The following is a 17,277-nucleotide window of genomic DNA, read 5'->3' as shown; positions in this document are numbered from 1 at the left end:
AAGAGGAAAGGGCTCTGGAAAAGAGAGCAGGGCTCCAGGAAAGGGGAAAGGGCACCAGGAAAGGAGAAAGGGCTCCCTCCCAGTTTAACTGCAGCAACCCCCAGCTCCGTGTCTCATACCCCAGAACAGCTTCAGGAGGAGCAGCCAGACGCTCCAGCAGTGAACACTGGTGGCATTGCCACTCTCCCAGGTCTCACTCTCTGGAGGTGTGGATAAAGTTCTGTTTTCCATACCCAAACTCCTGCTGGGAATGGTACTGGCTCTCCAGGGAGAGCAGCAGCCCTGACGGATCCCTGAGCTGGAGTGGTGGAGTGGCCCCACAGCAGCGCCCCAGCAGAGCTGCGGGCTGGGCTCCCCACCAGAGGCTGCTGGTTGCACTGGTTTGCACTGGGCAGGGGCCGGGGCCGTGCCCTGAGCCTGCTCGGCTGGTTTGGGGCCGGACAGGAACACCCCTGAGGCCGGGGGAGCGGGATTGGGGTGCTCTGGAATCCGCAGGGAGGGGAGCTCAGCACTGCCGGGAGCACAGCGGGAGCTGGGACAGCTGTGCTCCCCAAAATCCAGCGGGATCACAGCCCTGGGTATGGAGGGGACACAGCACCCAAACCTTTCAGGATTGGGACAGCTGTGCTCCCCAAAATCCAGCGGGACCACATCCCTGGGCACGGGGATGAACCTTGCAGGGCTGGGTGCATTTTGCAGCTCAGTCCCACCCCGTTCCGAGCCGCTGCGGATCTCACCCAGCCCCAAACCCCGGGAGGTTTTGGGTGGAAGCTGCGCTCCTTCCTCTTCCTCCTCCAGCTGCCACCAGCTCCGACGTGCCGTGCTCCAGGACAGAAGGGTTTGGAGTCACCCGGCCCAGCCGGAGCTGAGCGCTTCTCCCTAATTACAGCTTGTCCTGGGAAAGTGGCACATGACGGACGGGATCCCGCCTGTCCATCACACCCAGGAGCTGGGGCAGCCTGTTCTGGGGGCTGCCTTTGGCTTTCCCCCAGCTCCAGCCTCCATCCTTCCCCAGTGCCAGCCCCTTTCCCCAATTCCAGCCCGTTCCAAGCCCTCCCTAAACCAGACACGACCCCCAGGAACAGCCTGATCCCTGCGGGATCCCTGCGGGGCGTTGCTCCTCGCCCATCCTGCAGCACCACTCTGCCAAGGAAAGTTTGATAATCTCCCTAAGCCGATAATTACAGCTCGCTAATTACCCCTCGTTAATTATCCTGCATGCAGATTGCAGGCAGGAACCTTTACGAGCCGTGTCAGCCTAATTACCTGCAGCAGGGCGAGACATGGAACCAGTTATCAAAGCCCGCCGGGCTCGGCTGGGCTTGGGCTTCTGGAGGTTTCTTTGGGCCTCTTTGGGGGTCTTTACGTTTTATTTTGGTTTTCTTTACGTTTTCTTTAGGGTTCCGTTAGGTTTTCTTTCGGTTTCTTTTGATTCTCTTAAGGTTTCTTTCTGTTTCTATAGGTTTTCTTAAGATTTGCTTTAGGGTTTCTTTAGGTTCCTTTTGGTTTTCTTTGGCTGCACCACCCCAGGCAGGCAGTGAGGACTCGCATCCCCCATCCCATCTGGGCGCGATCTCCTGCTGTGCCCCAGCTCTGCCCCTCACATCTCCTGCTCTGCCCCACACATCTCCTGCTGTGCCCCAGCTCTGCCCCTCACATCTCCTGCTCTGCCCCACACATCTCCTGCTGTGCCCCAGCTCTGCCCCTCACATCTCCTGCTCTGCCCCAGCTCTGCCCCTCACATCTCCTGCTCTGCCCCACACATCTCCTGCTGTGCCCCAGCTCTGCCCCTCACATCTCCTGCTCTGCCCCACACATCTCCTGCTGTGTCCCACAGATCCCTCCAGCCCCGGCTCTGCCCCTGCGCCTCCATCCCGAATTCCCGAATTCCGGGCAGGAACGGGCACGGCCAGGCACGGGCAGCTGTTGGCACCTCCTAAACACGAAGGGGCAGCCCGGAGGGTTCCAGGAAACATTCCCCTCCCACCCCTTGGAATTCCGTGCCTGCAGCCGGAACGACCCCCGGACCCCCGAGCGGGTACGCGGGGAGAGCAAATCCCCGAGTTCCAGCCCTGGAAAACTCTCGGGAATGGGGCTGTTCCCAAACCCCAGGCTGGGATCCGCTCCCAGCTCCTGGGAATTCACCAGGAAACCGCGAGACAGATCCAGGGATAAACCAGGATCCCTCCCGACCCCGGCACAGCCGCGGGACCGCTCCATGGAAAAACCGAATTCCAATTAAAATGATCCCAATTCCAGTGGAAATTATCCCTATTAACCCTATTCCCGGTTTTCCCAGCTCCTGGCCTGGATGCTTCCCCCGAATATTCCCCACCAGAATTCTGGAACTATGTGGGTTGGAAGGGCTTTAAATCCCATCCCACTCCCCCTCATTCCACTGTGGGATTCCCTATAAACCCCAGGAACACCCATCGCCACGGAGGGAAGCCGGGGCTGGAAAAGGGAAGCCCGAGAGGGATGAAAATAAGGAACATCCACCTGAGCTCTGCTACTGCTCGCTAATTGCTTGTGGCTTCCAGGATCTGGGGCAGCAGTTTGGGCTGGAAAATGAATATTTAGCCGGGTGTTAATAAACGATGCAAACCCCGTGTGGGCGGGAACCGCTCAGGAGCGGCCCGGGGTGACAAAACCAGCTCGGAGCTCCCTTCAGCAGCCACTGCTTCTCAGTTTCCCTTTGAAAATAAGCAGAGGAGGGGAAAAAAAAGGAGAGTTCTGCTCTTGCTTCAGGGCTGGGAAAGCGGGAGCAGGCAGGGATTTTCCCTAGAGAGCAGAAAGAGAGGGTGAAATGCACTCCAGGGATGCGGCCAAATCCCAAAACGCCGCAAATCCGCCTTGGGGATCCCAAGCTGGGGTCAGGAAGGTGAGGAGGGACCGAGAGCTGGGGACAGCTGGGGGAGCTCCTTGCCCAGGGCTGGGAGCCGGCCAGGCCTGAGGCCAGCTGCCCTCCCTCCTCCCCGTCCATCTCTGTCCATCCCTCCCTGTCCATCTCTGTCCATCCCTCCCTGTCCATCTCTGTCCATCCCTCGCTGTCCCTCCCTGTCCATAACTCCCTGCCACACTCTGTTCATCCCTCCCTGTCCTTCCCTGTCCGTCCCTCTCTGCCCCCAGACCATTTCCAGAGCTTCCCGAGGTCCAGCCCAGCCGCCCCCTCGCTCCGATTGTCATCCCAGCCCCGCGAGCCCGGGAGGAGGAGGAGGAGGGAGGCCGGGCCGGGGGAAGGAGCAGCAGCGGCTCCCGGTGCGGGTCCCGGTGCCGGTGCCGGTGCCATGGCCGGGGAGATGCCGGGGGAGCCCCGCACGCTGCGGCTGCAGCACGGGAACCGCATCGAGGCCCTGTGCGTGCTGGGCAGCCACATCCGCGCCGACGTGTTCGGGTGAGAGGGACCCCAAAACGCCCCTTCCTCCTCCTCCTCACCTTCCCCGTTTTACCTTCTGCAAATCCCCGCTCCTCGTTTTTCTTACTGTTTTCCCAAACCCTGCAGCTGCTGGGCAGCCAGGTCTGCATCAATGTCCTGGGTGAGAGGGACCCCAAAACTTCCCTTCCTCCTCCTCCTCACCTTCCTCCCTGTTTTATCCTCTGGGGATCCCCGCTCCTCATTATTTTTTCTTCTGCAAATCCTGCTCCTCATTTCTCCTCCTGTTTTCCCAAACCCCACAGCTGCTGGGCAGGCACATCCATGCCATTGCCGACGGGTGAGAGGGATCCCAAAACTTCACTTCCTCCTTCACTTTACTCCCGTTTTTCCTTCTGAGAATCCCCACTCCTCGTTTTTCCTTCTGCAAATCCCTGCTCCTCATTTTTCCTCCTGTTTTCCCAAACCCTGCAGCTGCTGGGCAGCCACATCCACGCCGATGTCCATGGGTGAGTGGGACCCCCCCCCCCCCCAAAACTTCCTTTCCTCCTCCACCACCTTTCCCCTCACTTTTCAACCCTGCTTTTCCCTCTGAGAATCCCTGCTCCCCATTTTCCTTCTACAAATAGCTGCTCCTCCATTTTCCTCCTGCTTTCCCAAACCCCACACCCCTACCCGATGTCCAGATGAGTGGGACCTCAAAACTTCCTTTCCTCCTCCACCTTTACCTTTCTCCTCACCTTTCTCCCCTGTTTATCCCTCTGGGAATCCCTGCTCCTCGTTTTTCCCTCTGCTTCCCCAAATCCCACAGCCCTGACATCATTTTGATGCAATTTGTGGGCAAAACCTTCCCCAGGCTTTGCAGAGCTGCAAGAATCCCTGGAAAGTTTTGACCATGCCTGGATTTACCCCAGTCTGACCCGCTGGGGTCAGCAGATCCAGGGGCACCTCAGGGAGCTGCAGGAGAGCAGAGGGATGAGCAGGAGCCCAGGGAGAGACTACAAAATTAGAAAAAAACCCACAAAATCTCATGACCAAAACCTTGGGAAAGTGGGAAATCCCCACAGCGCCAGCCCCGCTTCCCTAAAACCAACCCAGTGCTGAACTTCAGGATATTTGTTTCCCCCAAGGGAAAAATAAGGTGAAAAGCTCATTCCAGGCTGGATTCTAGTCAGTGCTGCTGTTGCAAATCCCAGCCTTGATATTCAAGCCAAGCAGCGCAGTCCCAGCTCCCCTGGCACCTCTCCAGGCCAAATCCCTTCCCAGCGGGATCCCCAGATCCAAGAAACCAGGAAACCAAACCAGTTTTTCTATGTGTAATTAAAAGCAATTTAAGGATTTAAGGAACACCCAGGCAGGAGCAAAGGAGCGCTCGGATTTCCTCCCCCCCTTGCCAAGGGTGCGGGTTTGGTGGGACCGGTGGCATCCGAGAAAGCTGAGCAATGCAAGCTCTCGGGTGTCGGGGCAAAGAGCCGGAAAATAATAACCTGGAAAGGCAGGGAAATTCGGGAAAAGGAGCCAGGAGAGGGGAAGAGCAAGGGCACATCAGACTGGAAGCAGGACAGCACTGAGAGCTTTGGGGCTGGATAAAATCCCCCAAAAATGAGAGCTGCCAATGGAAAAGCCTCTCAGAGGGGTGGCAGCGGTGTTTTGAGGAGTTGTTAAACATTGGGCTGGAAAGGATTCCTGCATGGAAGTGTGAAGCCAGCTTGGTTGGGATTATTACAGATCCTTGCACACAGGGGTGGCTGCAAACACTCACGGGGCTAAACTGGCCCTAAACCCGGGCTAATTCCAGTTCCCGGGCAGGAAGGTGCCGGCGGTGAGCGTGCAGACGCCGGCGTGCCCGGTCTTGGCCGCGCTGCGGGCAGTGAGTGAATCCTGGCGGGAACGCCACGCTGGCCCCGCAAATCCCTCCAAATTCGGGGTGTTTCTGGCAGGGCGGCCCCCGCCGGGGCCGTGGCCTTTGGCGTGAAGCACACCGAGGGGGTCAGTGTGGACGTGCTGCTCCGCGGCCGCGAGCCCGAGGCAGTGTCCGGAGCCGGCGCGCGGTGGCCGCTGGACGAGGGGACGGTGCTGAGGTTCAGCATGAGCCGGGCCAGCTCCGAGGTCAACGACAACAAGGTGAGAAGTGGGATCCCGTGAGTGGGACCCCACAGAGGGAGAACATCCTGCCCTAACGTGGGATTTGGGGTTCGCAGGTCACCGTCAGCTTCTACGCAGATGGAGGGAAGCCCATCAACCAAGCCGGGGTGTTCCTCACCGGCGTCGGTGAGTCTGGGGTCCATCCCTGGAGCAGGGATGGGGATAGCAACAGCAAAGCCAGGTTTGCTGGGTCTGGCGGTTTGGCAGCCAAGCCCCTCAACATGCCTGGGAATGAGGCAGTTCTGTCCCCACAGGGATCTCCCTGGACGTGGACGCAGATCGGGATGGGGTGGTGGAAAAGAACAGCCCCAACAAGGTACCCCAGCCCCCCCACCCCACAGAAAATCCATGGGCTCAGTGGATCCCAAGCTCGCTGAGCCCCAGGGGTGCTTTAGGCGAGCTGGGCCTGGGGACCAGAGGGACACGGGGCCATCCTGCTGGTCAGCTGTGACAAGGAGTTCCCCTTCATTCCGCCCTCCGACTGCGACAGCGAGCAGGTGTTCAACAGGGAAGGTAACAGCTCCCCAAATGCCCTGTCCCCAAAATCCCCATCGTCCCCTCTCCGTGACCTTTCCTGAGAGGGACCCAGCCCAGCACAGCGGGCAGGGCCCAGCTGCTCCCCACCAGCTGCTGAGCAAGCTTCCCACGTGGGAATTGCTGTGGCATTAGCGCCACGCCAGCTCCCTGGAGCCAGGCAGGGCACGGAGGCAGCGCTGCGCTCCCAGGCCAGGGATGCTCTCCAGGTGAGAGAGGCACCATTGCAGCCAGGAATCCACCCACCCATTCCTGGAAAACTCAGCCCACGCAGCGTCGAGGTCACGGAGCGGCCGTGCCAGGGACGGGCAGGGAGGAGGCAAAGGGCATTTGGGTCACTGCCCACGAGGCACAGGCTCTGGTTTGCAGCGTGCCCGGGCTGGCGGCGAAGGAGGAGCCGGGTTCCTGGGAAGGAGACCCAGGAGGGAACATGGCAGACGCGGCCTGAGTCGCTCGGTGTGCCCGCAGATCTGCTGGACATGGCGGAGATGGTGCTGAGGACAGAGGGGCCCCAGCGCCTGCCCCGGGGCTACGAAATTGTCCTGTCTGTGTCTGCCAACGACGCAGACAACGTTGGGGTCTTCCATGTGCAGAGTAAGGCCTTCCTCAGCTCCTGCTCTGCCCCTTCCTCCTGCTCCCCTTCCTCTTCTTTCTCCCTCTCCCTATCTCCCTCTTCAGCCCCTTCCTCCTTTTCCCCTTTTTCCTTTGCCCCTTGTTCCTTTTCCCCTTTTTCCTGTGCCCCTTCTTCCTTTTCCCCTTTTTCTTGTGCCTCTTCTTCTCCCTTTCTTTCTCTGCCTCTTCCTCCTGTTCCTTCCTCCTCTCCCCCTTCCTTTTCTGCCCCTTCCTCCTCTTTCTGTTCTTTCTCCACCTCTCCCTCTTCTTCCTTCTTCTTTCCCCCTTTCCCCCCCTTCCCCCCTTTCCCCCCTTTCCCCCCTTTTCCCCCCTTCCCCCCTCTCCCCCCCTTCCCCCTCTTCCCCCCTTCCCCCCCTTCCCCCCCTTCTCCCCCTTCTCCCCCTTCCCCCCCTTCTCCCCCTTCTCTCCCTTCTCCCCCTTCCCCATCTTCCTCCCCTTCCTCCCCTTTCCCCCTTTTTTCCCTTTTTCCCCTTTTTCCTTTTCTTCCTCTTCCCCTTCCTCCTCCTCCCTGATGACTTTGAGGTCCCCACAAGCCCTTTCCTTCCCATCTCTGACCTCGCTCCTCTCCCTCAAAACTCCAACATCCCTTCCCCTTTTCCCCCATCTTTCCCTTTTTTCCATCAGGTGGAAAACTCTGGGGGTGAACAATCAGAGGGAGGGGGACACAAAGGCCACGCAGCAAAGGAGTGGCAGCAAACATCCCGGTGTGTTTTTTTTAAAAAAAGGGGGAATTTAATATAAATAATGCTTTTTTGGCTCTCTGAGAACTGCAATGCTCAGGTGCAGGGGCTGGGAAGTGAAAATGATGAACGAGAAGCTGCTTTTGGCCCATTTTCCTCCAGCTGGGTGAGTTCAGCTCCATCTCCCAGCTCCCAGGAGGGATGTGAGGCTGTCCCTGCCCAGGCAATTCCAGCTGCTGGCTCTGTTTTGGGGTAAAAAGTGGGAGAATAAATCTCAGAAAGTGCTGGGAAACAGAGCCCAGTGCTGCAAATTTTATGTGGTTTGGGTTTATTTCTTTTTTCCTCTGTTTTAAAATTATTTCTTTTTCTGATTCCTGCTTCCCCAGTACTTCTCACTTCTAGTGGGTTAAACAAACAGGGGGAAAGAGATGAATTGGGATTTTTTTCAGAAAATTGAGTGATTTTCATTAAAAATAACAACAAATAAGAAGATAAATTGGGATGCTTTTCAGAAAATTGAATAATTTCCATTAAAAGCAAGGATAAATAGAGAGATAATTTTTTTTTTCAGAAAATGGGATAATTCCCAGCTGCCAGCAAGGCTGGGGTGTTAAACTGGAGGTCACCCAGCTGCTTTATCCATGCTGGCAGCACACTCCAGAGCCCATCCCCTCTCATCCCTCGCTGTGGGCACTGGGATTTATCTTCTGGGAATGAAATCTCTCATCCAGCCAGGAATGTGCCATGGAGGAGCTCAGGCTTATCACTCCATGCAGGGGGAGTCTGGGGCATTGTCCTCCCTTGGAGGAGCAGAAGCTCCATGGGTGCACTTTGCTCTATCCAAAGAAATTCTGGCCAGTGTCACATTTCCCCTCATCCCTCTTGTCCACGACAGAATTCCCACTCCCTCAACTCCTGCTTCAAGGTGTCTCTCACAGCTGGATCTCCTCAGAGATCTGAAGGATCTGATCCTGGCCATCCCCCAGAAATGCACCCCAGAAACACACAGGGAGCCTCAGGGAAAGCTGCTCCCTCCACCCCAGCATCTCCAAACTCCCTCACTTCCAAAATGGAACTTCCGTGTGGAAGCACCCCCAGATCTCCCTGCTCACTTTTCCTGACCCGTACATTTGCGTTTATCTCAGTGGGAACCCAACCCTGCTGAGCATGGGAGCTCCTTGCCCGAGGACAGGGGTGCAGAATCCCAAGCAGCCGTGGTTTGCCCTTCCCTGCAGATCCCTTCTTCAGGCAGCGCTACGTGCAGGTGCTGGGCCGCAGGAAGCTGTTCCACGCCGTGCCCTACCCCGGCGGCAGCGCCGAGCTCGGCTTCTTCGTGGAGGGGCTGCGCTTCCCCGACGAGACCTTCTGCGGGCTGGTGGCCATCCATGTCAGCCTGCTGGAGCCCCTGGCAGAGGTTGGAGCTCCTGGGAACGGGCAGGGGGAGATGGGGATGGTGCCTGAATAGAGGGTGTCTGGTTTGGAGGGCAGGGGTCTGCCAATAAAGCAGGAGATTCTCTTTGAAATGGAGATTGTAAACACCCTCCCTCCAAATTATTATAGTTTTGAAATTAAGGGGCTCTCAGGCAAAGATATGGGAATTAGGAATAAGAGCTCTTTACTAGGAAAATTAAAATAGAAATACAGTATTACACAGAACAATCCCAAACACTGCCAGAGTGAGAATCCAAGCTGACACCCATCAGTCAGTCAGGGTGGTGGCAGCAGTCCCATTCAATGGTGGCTGCATCCTCCTGCAGTGGCAGATGTGGTTCAGCTGGAGCAGTGCTCCTGGAGAAGGTGCAGTTTCCTCTGAAGCTCCAGGGATGATGTGGAAAGATCTGACTTTCCTCTACAGTCCAGTGGAAAGAAGGTCCCTTGGTACCTTGGTGTACAAAATGTCAGTTTTTATCTGGGTAGGAAAGGCTTGGCTCCTCCCCTGGTGGAGCTTCTCCCAGTGGGATAAGGTAATTTTATCAGTCATGCACTGGGACTCAATGGCCATTAACAGGAGATATCTCCTGGAGGGAGGATGGGCTATGGAAAGATAAAGATGATTGTCCCAGCTGGTTTAAAGATGGCCCATTAGCAGAGAATATGTGCCAGGAGATCAGGGTCACTGCCCCAGCTGGCTGCAGCAGATGGTGACAGAATACACATTTCTGGCCACATCAACCCAACACAAGACTGATGCCATTAAATCCCAAAAATGGCCTCAGGGGAGGGTGTCTGGGGGAATGGTATGGGGAATGTCCCTGATTTCTGCTTGGCTCCCTCAGGGCATCCCCCACTCACCAATCTTCACGGACACAGTGGTGTTCCGGGTAGCTCCGTGGATCATGACCCCCAACACCCTCACCCCAGTGAACCTCTTCGTGTGCAGGTACAGGTGGTGCTTCTCCTGCCCCACCACTCCTGGGCTGGGCTGGAACAGGGCTGGGAGCAGGGAATTTCCATCCCTTTCCATCCCTTTCCATCCCTTTCCATCCCTTTCCATCCCTTTCCATCCCTTTCCATCCCTTCCCATCCCTTCCCATCCCTTCCCATCCCTTCCCATCCCTTCCCATCCCTTCCCATCCCTTCCCATCCCTTCCCATCCCTTCCCATCCCTTCCCCTCCCTTCCCCTCCCTTCCCATCCCTTCCCATCCCTTCCCATCCCTTCCCATCCCTTCCCATCCCTTCCCATCCCTTCCCATCCCTTCCCATCCCTTCCCATCCCTTCCCATCCCTTCCCATCCCTTCCCATCCCTTCCCATCCCTTCCCATCCCTTCCCATCCCTTCCCATCCCTTCCCATCCCTTCCCATCCTCTCCTCCAGCATGAAGGACAACTACCTGTTCACCAAGGAGATCCAGAGCCTGGTGGCCAAGGCCAGCTGCAAGTTGAAGATTTGCTTTGGCTACATCAACCGTGGTGACCGCTGGATGCAGGTAGGGGGCCTCCAAAAAGCAGGAGAACCTTTCCTCGCCGGTACCTCACGTGGATTTCCTCCCTTCCCAGGATGAGATCAGGCTTGGCTACACCCACGCTCCCCACAACAGCTTCCCAGTGGTGCTGGACTCCCCCCGGGAGAGAGGGATGGAGCAACTCCCTGTCAAAGAGCTGCTGGTGAGAGAAGGTTCCCTGCATTCCCTGCAGAGCAGCTCCCAGGGCTCACGCCCAGCCCACGTTCCCATTTCCAAAATCCTCCTTGCCCTTGGCTCCGTGCATGGAATTGCCTGGAAAATGAGAGCAGAATGGAGATTCCCTCCCAACCACCTCCAGCCTCACCCCCTCATCCCAGCCCTCCAGAAAACCTCTGATCCAGAGGGGAGAGGAGGAGCCAATACCCCTGGAAATGAAAGGCTCCTGCCAAGCTTTAGGATGTGATTTCTCCCCCAGGCATCCCAGGGATGGGCTGCGTTTTCCTTTCCTCCTCTATGCTTGGAAAGCAGGAGAGGGTCAGTTTACTTCCTTGGAAGACAACAGGGTGCAGCCTGTGCCAGAAAAATCCCTGTGGGATCCTTGGCCAAGGAAAAGGGCCAGGGCAAGCCTGAGATGGGGCATTTTGGGAGAACCCAGCATGGAAAAAATCTGGATTGGGAAATCCGTTGGAGATATCCCCACAGTGGAAGGACAGGACACCCCCAGGCATGGAGTCCCTGTCCCCATCTCCCAGCCGGGTGCTGGAGCAGCCTCAGCCCTGGCAGGAATGGGAGACAAGGACAAATCCCAGCTTTTGTCCTTCTGGGGAGGGCTGGGGGTTTCAGGAGTGCTGAAATCCATCGTTTCTCATGCCTGGCATAGGAACATCCAGTCCTGGACTCACCCAGTGAATCCGCTGGGCGCCCGCACGGATCTGCCCTCTTTAGGAATTGCTCTGCCTCATATTTAGGGCAGCAATTTCAGCCTTGAGAGCTGCTAACACATTATCCTCCAATTTCTGCTTTGAAGCCTGCCCTAATCCCCAGCCCGACCTTTCCAATCTCATTTTCTAACTAGGCATACTTAGCCCGACACCATGGGCACGGGTCAAGCCCTGAGCCCCTGGAAGCCCGTGCCAGGGAAAAAGGAGATGGGAGGGAATTATCCCCTCAAAATCAGGGTGGAACTGATAGGACTTGAATGTGACCTGCAAACCTGGGATAACCAGAGCCCTGACAGTTGAAACCGGGCGGGCTCCGTGGTTTTATTAAACTGAAATAAGTCGGGAGCAGGTGCTGGTGCTCAGGCCCTCCCTCAGCACCAGGGAAAAAGGGATCTCATCCCGACCATCCCCCAGAAATGCACCCCAGAAACGCACGGGGAGCCTCAGGGAAAGCTGTGCTCGCTCTCCACCCCAGCATCACCAAACACCCTCAGTTTCAAAAGGGAATTTTTATGTGGAAGCACCCCCATGTCTCCCTGCTCGCTTTTCCCAACCTGTATGTTTGGGTTATCCCTATGGAAACCCAACCCTGATAAGTGACTGGGATTTAACTCAAACCTCACAGACACCTGATCTTATCCCAGGGGCTGCCATGTGCTCCAGGCCTGCATCAAGTCTAACTGGGGGGCAGGGAAGGTGGAATTTTGGTCCCATTCCTGCCTTTTTGCCTGTTTTTGACACTGCCTCAGGCTTTGGCACACAGAGTGAGCACTAATTAGCCCTGCACACACAGCTCCTTCAATCCCAGACATATCAAGTCCTGGAAATCAGGGCTTAAGCAGGATTTAAGTGCCATACAGCCTTTGGGGTGGCACTTAGCCCAGGGCAGAGTCACCCTCGGGGGCTGGAGTTCACCTCCCTCCCAGAGCCAGCCAGGAGCTGTGCTCAGGGCTGCCTAATTGGCTTAATGTGGACACTTAAACCTTGGCTTAATGTGAACACTTAAACCTTGGCTTAATGTGCACACTTAAATCTTGGCTTAATGTAAGCTCTTAAACCCTGGCTGCAGGAGATCAGAGATCTGGGTTGGTTTAATGCGGACATTTAAAACTTGGCTTAATGTGGTCTTTTAAACCTTTGCTGTGGGAGAACAGAGGAGATCTGGCCTGGGCTCTGCTCCTGGCTTGTCCCGATTATTCCTGCCCCTCCATGACCCCGAGACCTTTCTCCTCCTGCCTTTCCTGTCCCCTCCTTGTTGCTGTGCTCACCCACCCTGCAGGAGGACAAAACCAGGGGAGCAGCAGGGGCTCAGGGCACTTCCTCTTTCCCCAGGGCCCCGATTTTGGCTACGTGCACAAGGAGCCCCTCTTTGAGGCCGTGGCCAGCCTGGATTCCTTTGGGAATGTGGAGGTCAGCCCACCCGTGTCTGTGGCTGGCAGGGAGTATCCCTTGGGAAGAATCCTCATCGGCAGCAGCTTCCCTGCGTAAGAGAGGGGAAACGCGGGTTTGGGGGAAACGCGGGTTTGGGGAAAACACAGACTCCAGAGCAAAGCGCCCTGAAATACCACCAAAATTGGGGTAATTGGCTTAATGGGGTTCATCAGCCACTGCCTGAGCAGGGTGGGGGCTCCCAGGTTCCTCCACCTCAGTGGCAATTTATATCCCAGCATCCAGGCAGATATTGATGGGAATATTCCCCAATCCCATTCTCCAGGCAGATGTTGATGGGAATATCCCCCCAATCCCAGTCTCCAGGCAGATGTTGATGGGAATATCCTAGTCCCAGTCTCCAGGCAGATGTTGATGGGAATATCCCAATCCCAGTCTCCAGGCAGATGTTGATGGGAGTTTCCCCCCAGATCTGCAGGCCGCAGGATGACCAGGCTGGTGAGGGATTTCCTCTACGCCCAGCGTGTCCAGGCCCCTGTGGAGCTCTACTCAGACTGGCTGGCCGTGGGCAACATCAATGAGTTTGTCACCTTTGTCCCCGCCTCTGACAAAAAGGTACCCCCAGACCCCCGTGCTGACCCAGGGCTCCTCCTCCAGGACACCAGTCTCACTGGCAAAACCCTGGAGCTCGTTCCTTTGGCACCCCCTGCCAGCATTTGCTTGGGTTTCATTCCCCACCCCAAAAGGAGGGATGTGAGCACAAAAGAAAGGGATTTGCTGGGCTAGTAATGAATGTAAATAGAAAGGAAAAGACACCTGCAAACGTATCCAAGAAATTCCAGCCTCAAGTTTCTGGGGGTTTGCAGTGGCTCAGCATCTCCCAGAACTTTTCAAAACATTTCTCTTCCCTCTCTTGTGGCTTTCCCTGCTTCAGACACAGATTTTTCCCTCAGGGAAATCGAGCCTTGACCTGGATGGCTCAAAAAAGGAATATTTAAGCCCACAAACCCTCCATGGTCTAAGCGAGGCGTGATGACAGCATTGTCCCGATTTCAGCGTCAGCTCAGGCTCTTGCAGCAGTGAGTCCCTGGGCTCAGGGCTGCCGCTGACCCCGGCCTGTTCCCGCAGCCGTTCCGGATGCTGCTGGCCAGTCCGGCCGCCTGCTACCGGCTCTTCCGCGAGAAGCAGAAGGAGGGACAGGGAGAAGCCACCATGTTCAAAGGCAAGGGGACACGGCCAGGGACATTTTCCCCGCTGGGTGTCCTTCAGCAGGATGCCTGCCCGCCGCCCCCGGCCTCCTCCGGCCCTATTTCGGGAAAGCGAGTGGGATGGCAGGGATAAAGGCCTCTGCGTGGAGGGGATGCTTGCTGCCAGGGATGGAGCCTCTGGAAATGCCAGCGGGGCTCCAGCATGGAGGGGACAACTGGCAGCTCTAGTGTCCCCTCAGATTAGCACTGGGCTTTTTCCTTCTCATTGTGGTTTTGATCCCTGACGGGGTTGGGAGAAGGTCTCTGTACCTCCAAGGACATGGAGCTCCAGCACAGAGCTGGGATCTGCTGCCCAGATTAAAAACGGGGTTTTTCCTTTTTTATTCTGATTTTGATCCTTGATGGGGTCAGGAAGCATCCAATCTCCAAGGATATGGAGTTCTAGCAGTGAGCAGGGCAACTGGCAGCTCTCCTGTCCAGATTAGAACTGGGTTTTTCCCCTTTCACTGTGATTTTGATCCGTGGTGGGTTTGGAAGAAGGTCTCTGTATCTCCAAGGCTTCCTCTGGTCACAGAGAGAATCCAGCTGTCCCCAGACCAAGGGTGACCCTATGGAGGGGGATGCTCTGGAGAAATTCGGTGGATTCCCATGGGCAGGAGGATGGAGGACAGGACTCTTTCCCAACGCTCCTCCCAACGGGCAGAGATTTTCTCCCATCAGCTTCCCAAGCTTTGACCCCAGCCTCAGGAAATTGGGATTTTGGGGGTTTTTCCCATCTCTATACCCCACCTCAAGCCAGGCTCCTGCCATTGCTGCTGCACTTTGAGGGTGTTTTGCATGTTTAGGGTACTCGGGGACAGACACCAAGCGTGTCACCATCAACAAGGTGCTCTCCAACGAGGTCCTGGCACAGCAGAACCAGTACGTGCAGGTAATTCCCAACACCCTGGGTCACAACCCCCATTTCCCACCCCACTGTGGCACAAACCCCTCCCGTGGCAGGGAGTGGTGGAATGTGGGCCCCTCTCTGCTCTGTCCATGACCTGCAGCGCTGCATCGACTGGAACAGGGATATCCTCAAGAAGGAGCTGGGCTTGCTGGAGGAGGACATCATCGACCTGCCAGCCCTCTTCAAGCTGGACAAGCAGGGCAAAGCTGTTCCCTACTTCCCCAACACGGTAAGGGGGGGTTCCTGCCTCGATCCCTCCCCAAAAAACCAGCTCAGTCAGCCAGGAAGAGTCCCCAGAGTTTTCCTGAAAGAGAAAAGTCAGCTGTCTAGAAAAGGAAAATATCTCCAGGATAAACAGGGCTCTAACTCAGCTTGGTGGCTTTGGGGTTTTGAGGTAAAACCTTTCCAAAGCAGTGAAATTGCAAGGTGAGAGGCATGTTTTAAAAAAAAAAAAAAAAAAACCCAGCTGTCTATCAAAAGGAAATATATCCAGGCAGGTGTGGATAAACACAGGCCTAACACAGCTTGGTGGCTTTGTGATGCTTGCAGTGGGATTTTGAAAGAAGTGGTGAAATTGCAAGAGGTGAGGCGTGATAATGATTAAAAATGGGCAATTCTGCAGGATTCAGAATCCTGAGGGAGGGCAGATGCAAAAAGTGGTGTTGAGGAGGGTGGAGGAGGGGGACCAACATCTTTCCTTTGGCTTCATCCGTCCCGACACTGCTGCTGTCCCCCCCAGGTCACCATGTTCCACCTGGGTGTCCCCAGCCCCTCCAGTGTCACCCATTCTGATGCTGCTGTCCCCAGTGTCGCCATGATCCATCTGGGTGTCCCCAACCCCTCCAGTGCCACCAATTCTGCTGTCCCCAGTGTCACCATGATTGACCCTGGGTGTCCCCAAACCCTTCAGTGTCACCCATTCTGCTGTCCCCTGGTGTCACCATGACCCACCTGGCTGTCCCCAAACCCTCCAGTGTCACCATTCTGACTCTGCTGTCCCCGGTGTCACCACGATAATCCTGGGTGTCCCCAAACCCTCCAGTGTCACCCATTCTGCTGTCCCTTGGTGTCACCATGATCCACCCAGCTGTCCCCATCCCTCCAGCGTCACCCATTCTGACACTGCTGTCCCCAGTGTCGCCATGATCAATCTGGGTGTCCCCAAACCCTCCAGTGTCACCATTCTGACGCTGTGTCCCCTGGCGTCACCATGATAATCCTGGCTGTCTCCATCCCTCCAGTGTCACCCATTCTGACTCCACTGTCCCCAGTGTCACCATGATCCACCTGGGTGTCCCCAAACCCTCCAGTGTCACCCATTCTGCTGTCCCCTGGTGTCACCATGATTGACCTGGCTGTCCCCATCCCTCCAGTGTCACCATTCTGACTCCACTGTCCCCAGTGTCACCATGATCCACCTGGGTGTCCCCATCCCTCCAGTGTCACCACTCTGACTCCGTGTCCCCGCTGTCACCGCGCAGGTCACCATGATCGTGCTGGCCAGGGACCTGGGCATTCCCAAGCCGTTCGGGCCGGTGGCGGGCGGCGAGTGCTGCCTGGAGCGGCGGATCCGCGCGCTGCTGGAGCCGCTGGGGCTGCGTTGCCATTTCCTGGAGGACGTGGCCTCGTACCACGGCAGCCTGGGCGAGGTGCGCTGCGGCACCGGCGTCCAGCGCCGCCCCTTCGCCTTCCAGTGGTGGCACTTCACGCCCTAGCCAGCTCTCCTCTTCCTCATCTTCACCCTCGGTGTGTGCTGCTTGTGATCCGCCTAATAAATGGATTTGCTGTGAAGAAAAAGATGGGGAGTTAAAGAGTTGTGGGGAATAAGTGGGAGGGAAGCGCTCGGAGGGGTGGAGCTGTTACCAGAATCCTCCAGAATTGTCTCTGACACTGTTTTTGTAGTGTTGGCAAGACCAGCGTCACTTTGTTCTTAGCCAGGGTTTGTGTGTGGCTGACAGAGCTCCAGCATCCACATCAATACAAATTTTTTTCATTTATTCACACATTTTTAACAAATAAGCTACTGGCCATGGGTTCTATTTATTCTCTTCATTCTCCCCACTATTGGTTACTGATTTCTCACTCTTCATGCTAAGCTGGTCTGCATTCTTTAGTTCTTTTTTCATCCTTTTCTCATCTTTTCCAATTGAGAATCCCCAACTTTCCAGACCTCAATCTCCTCTGCATCTTCTGCTTGCTCCAATGTCCTTGAAGGGCCATAAATTTAAGACCCCAGATGTCCAAGCTTCAAATCCCTTTAGCTTAATTGAAGCTTGTCAGGGTTAGATTTAACAAACTCAAGGTTTCAGTGATTTAATGGTCAAAATAGACATAAGAGTCTGTGGAGAAATTTTAACTGGCTAAAAGTGGCCACTGCTTACAAGTAATTATAACAGTGTTATAAATGAGAAACAAAGTCTCTGTATTTAGCAAAATTTAGGTTGGTTTATTTTATATAGACAGAACAAGCAGCACACTTGGAGGGGTCACGGCCCACTCCAAACTTCCACCGACCTTGGTT

The 17,277-nt window shown here is 55.9% G+C and overlaps 1 protein-coding gene across 1 annotated transcript; it reads left to right on the top strand.

The window, feature by feature from the left end:
- Nucleotides 1-3,147: 3,147 nt before the first annotated feature.
- LOC306812088 (protein-arginine deiminase type-2-like) lies at nt 3,148-16,471 on the top strand (the record flags this gene model as incomplete). The annotated part of the gene is made up of 16 exons (XM_079326359.1): nt 3,148-3,394; nt 5,314-5,497; nt 5,575-5,644; nt 5,773-5,834; nt 5,914-6,031; nt 6,521-6,646; nt 8,601-8,779; nt 9,642-9,745; nt 10,182-10,293; nt 10,364-10,471; nt 12,543-12,694; nt 13,070-13,214; nt 13,728-13,821; nt 14,653-14,738; nt 14,857-14,985; nt 16,238-16,471. Exons 1-16 carry the CDS (start codon nt 3,288-3,290, stop codon nt 16,469-16,471), a joined length of 2,010 nt encoding a protein of 669 aa, XP_079182485.1. The 5' UTR covers nt 3,148-3,287.
- Between the last annotated feature and the right edge of the window lie 806 nt (nt 16,472-17,277).

This window comes from Erithacus rubecula, assembly GCF_903797595.1.
Source record: "Erithacus rubecula genome assembly, chromosome: 24".
NCBI lineage: Eukaryota > Metazoa > Chordata > Aves > Passeriformes > Muscicapidae > Erithacus > Erithacus rubecula.
Note: the sequence above shows the minus strand (reverse complement) of the source record. Positions and strands in the feature narration are given on the sequence as shown.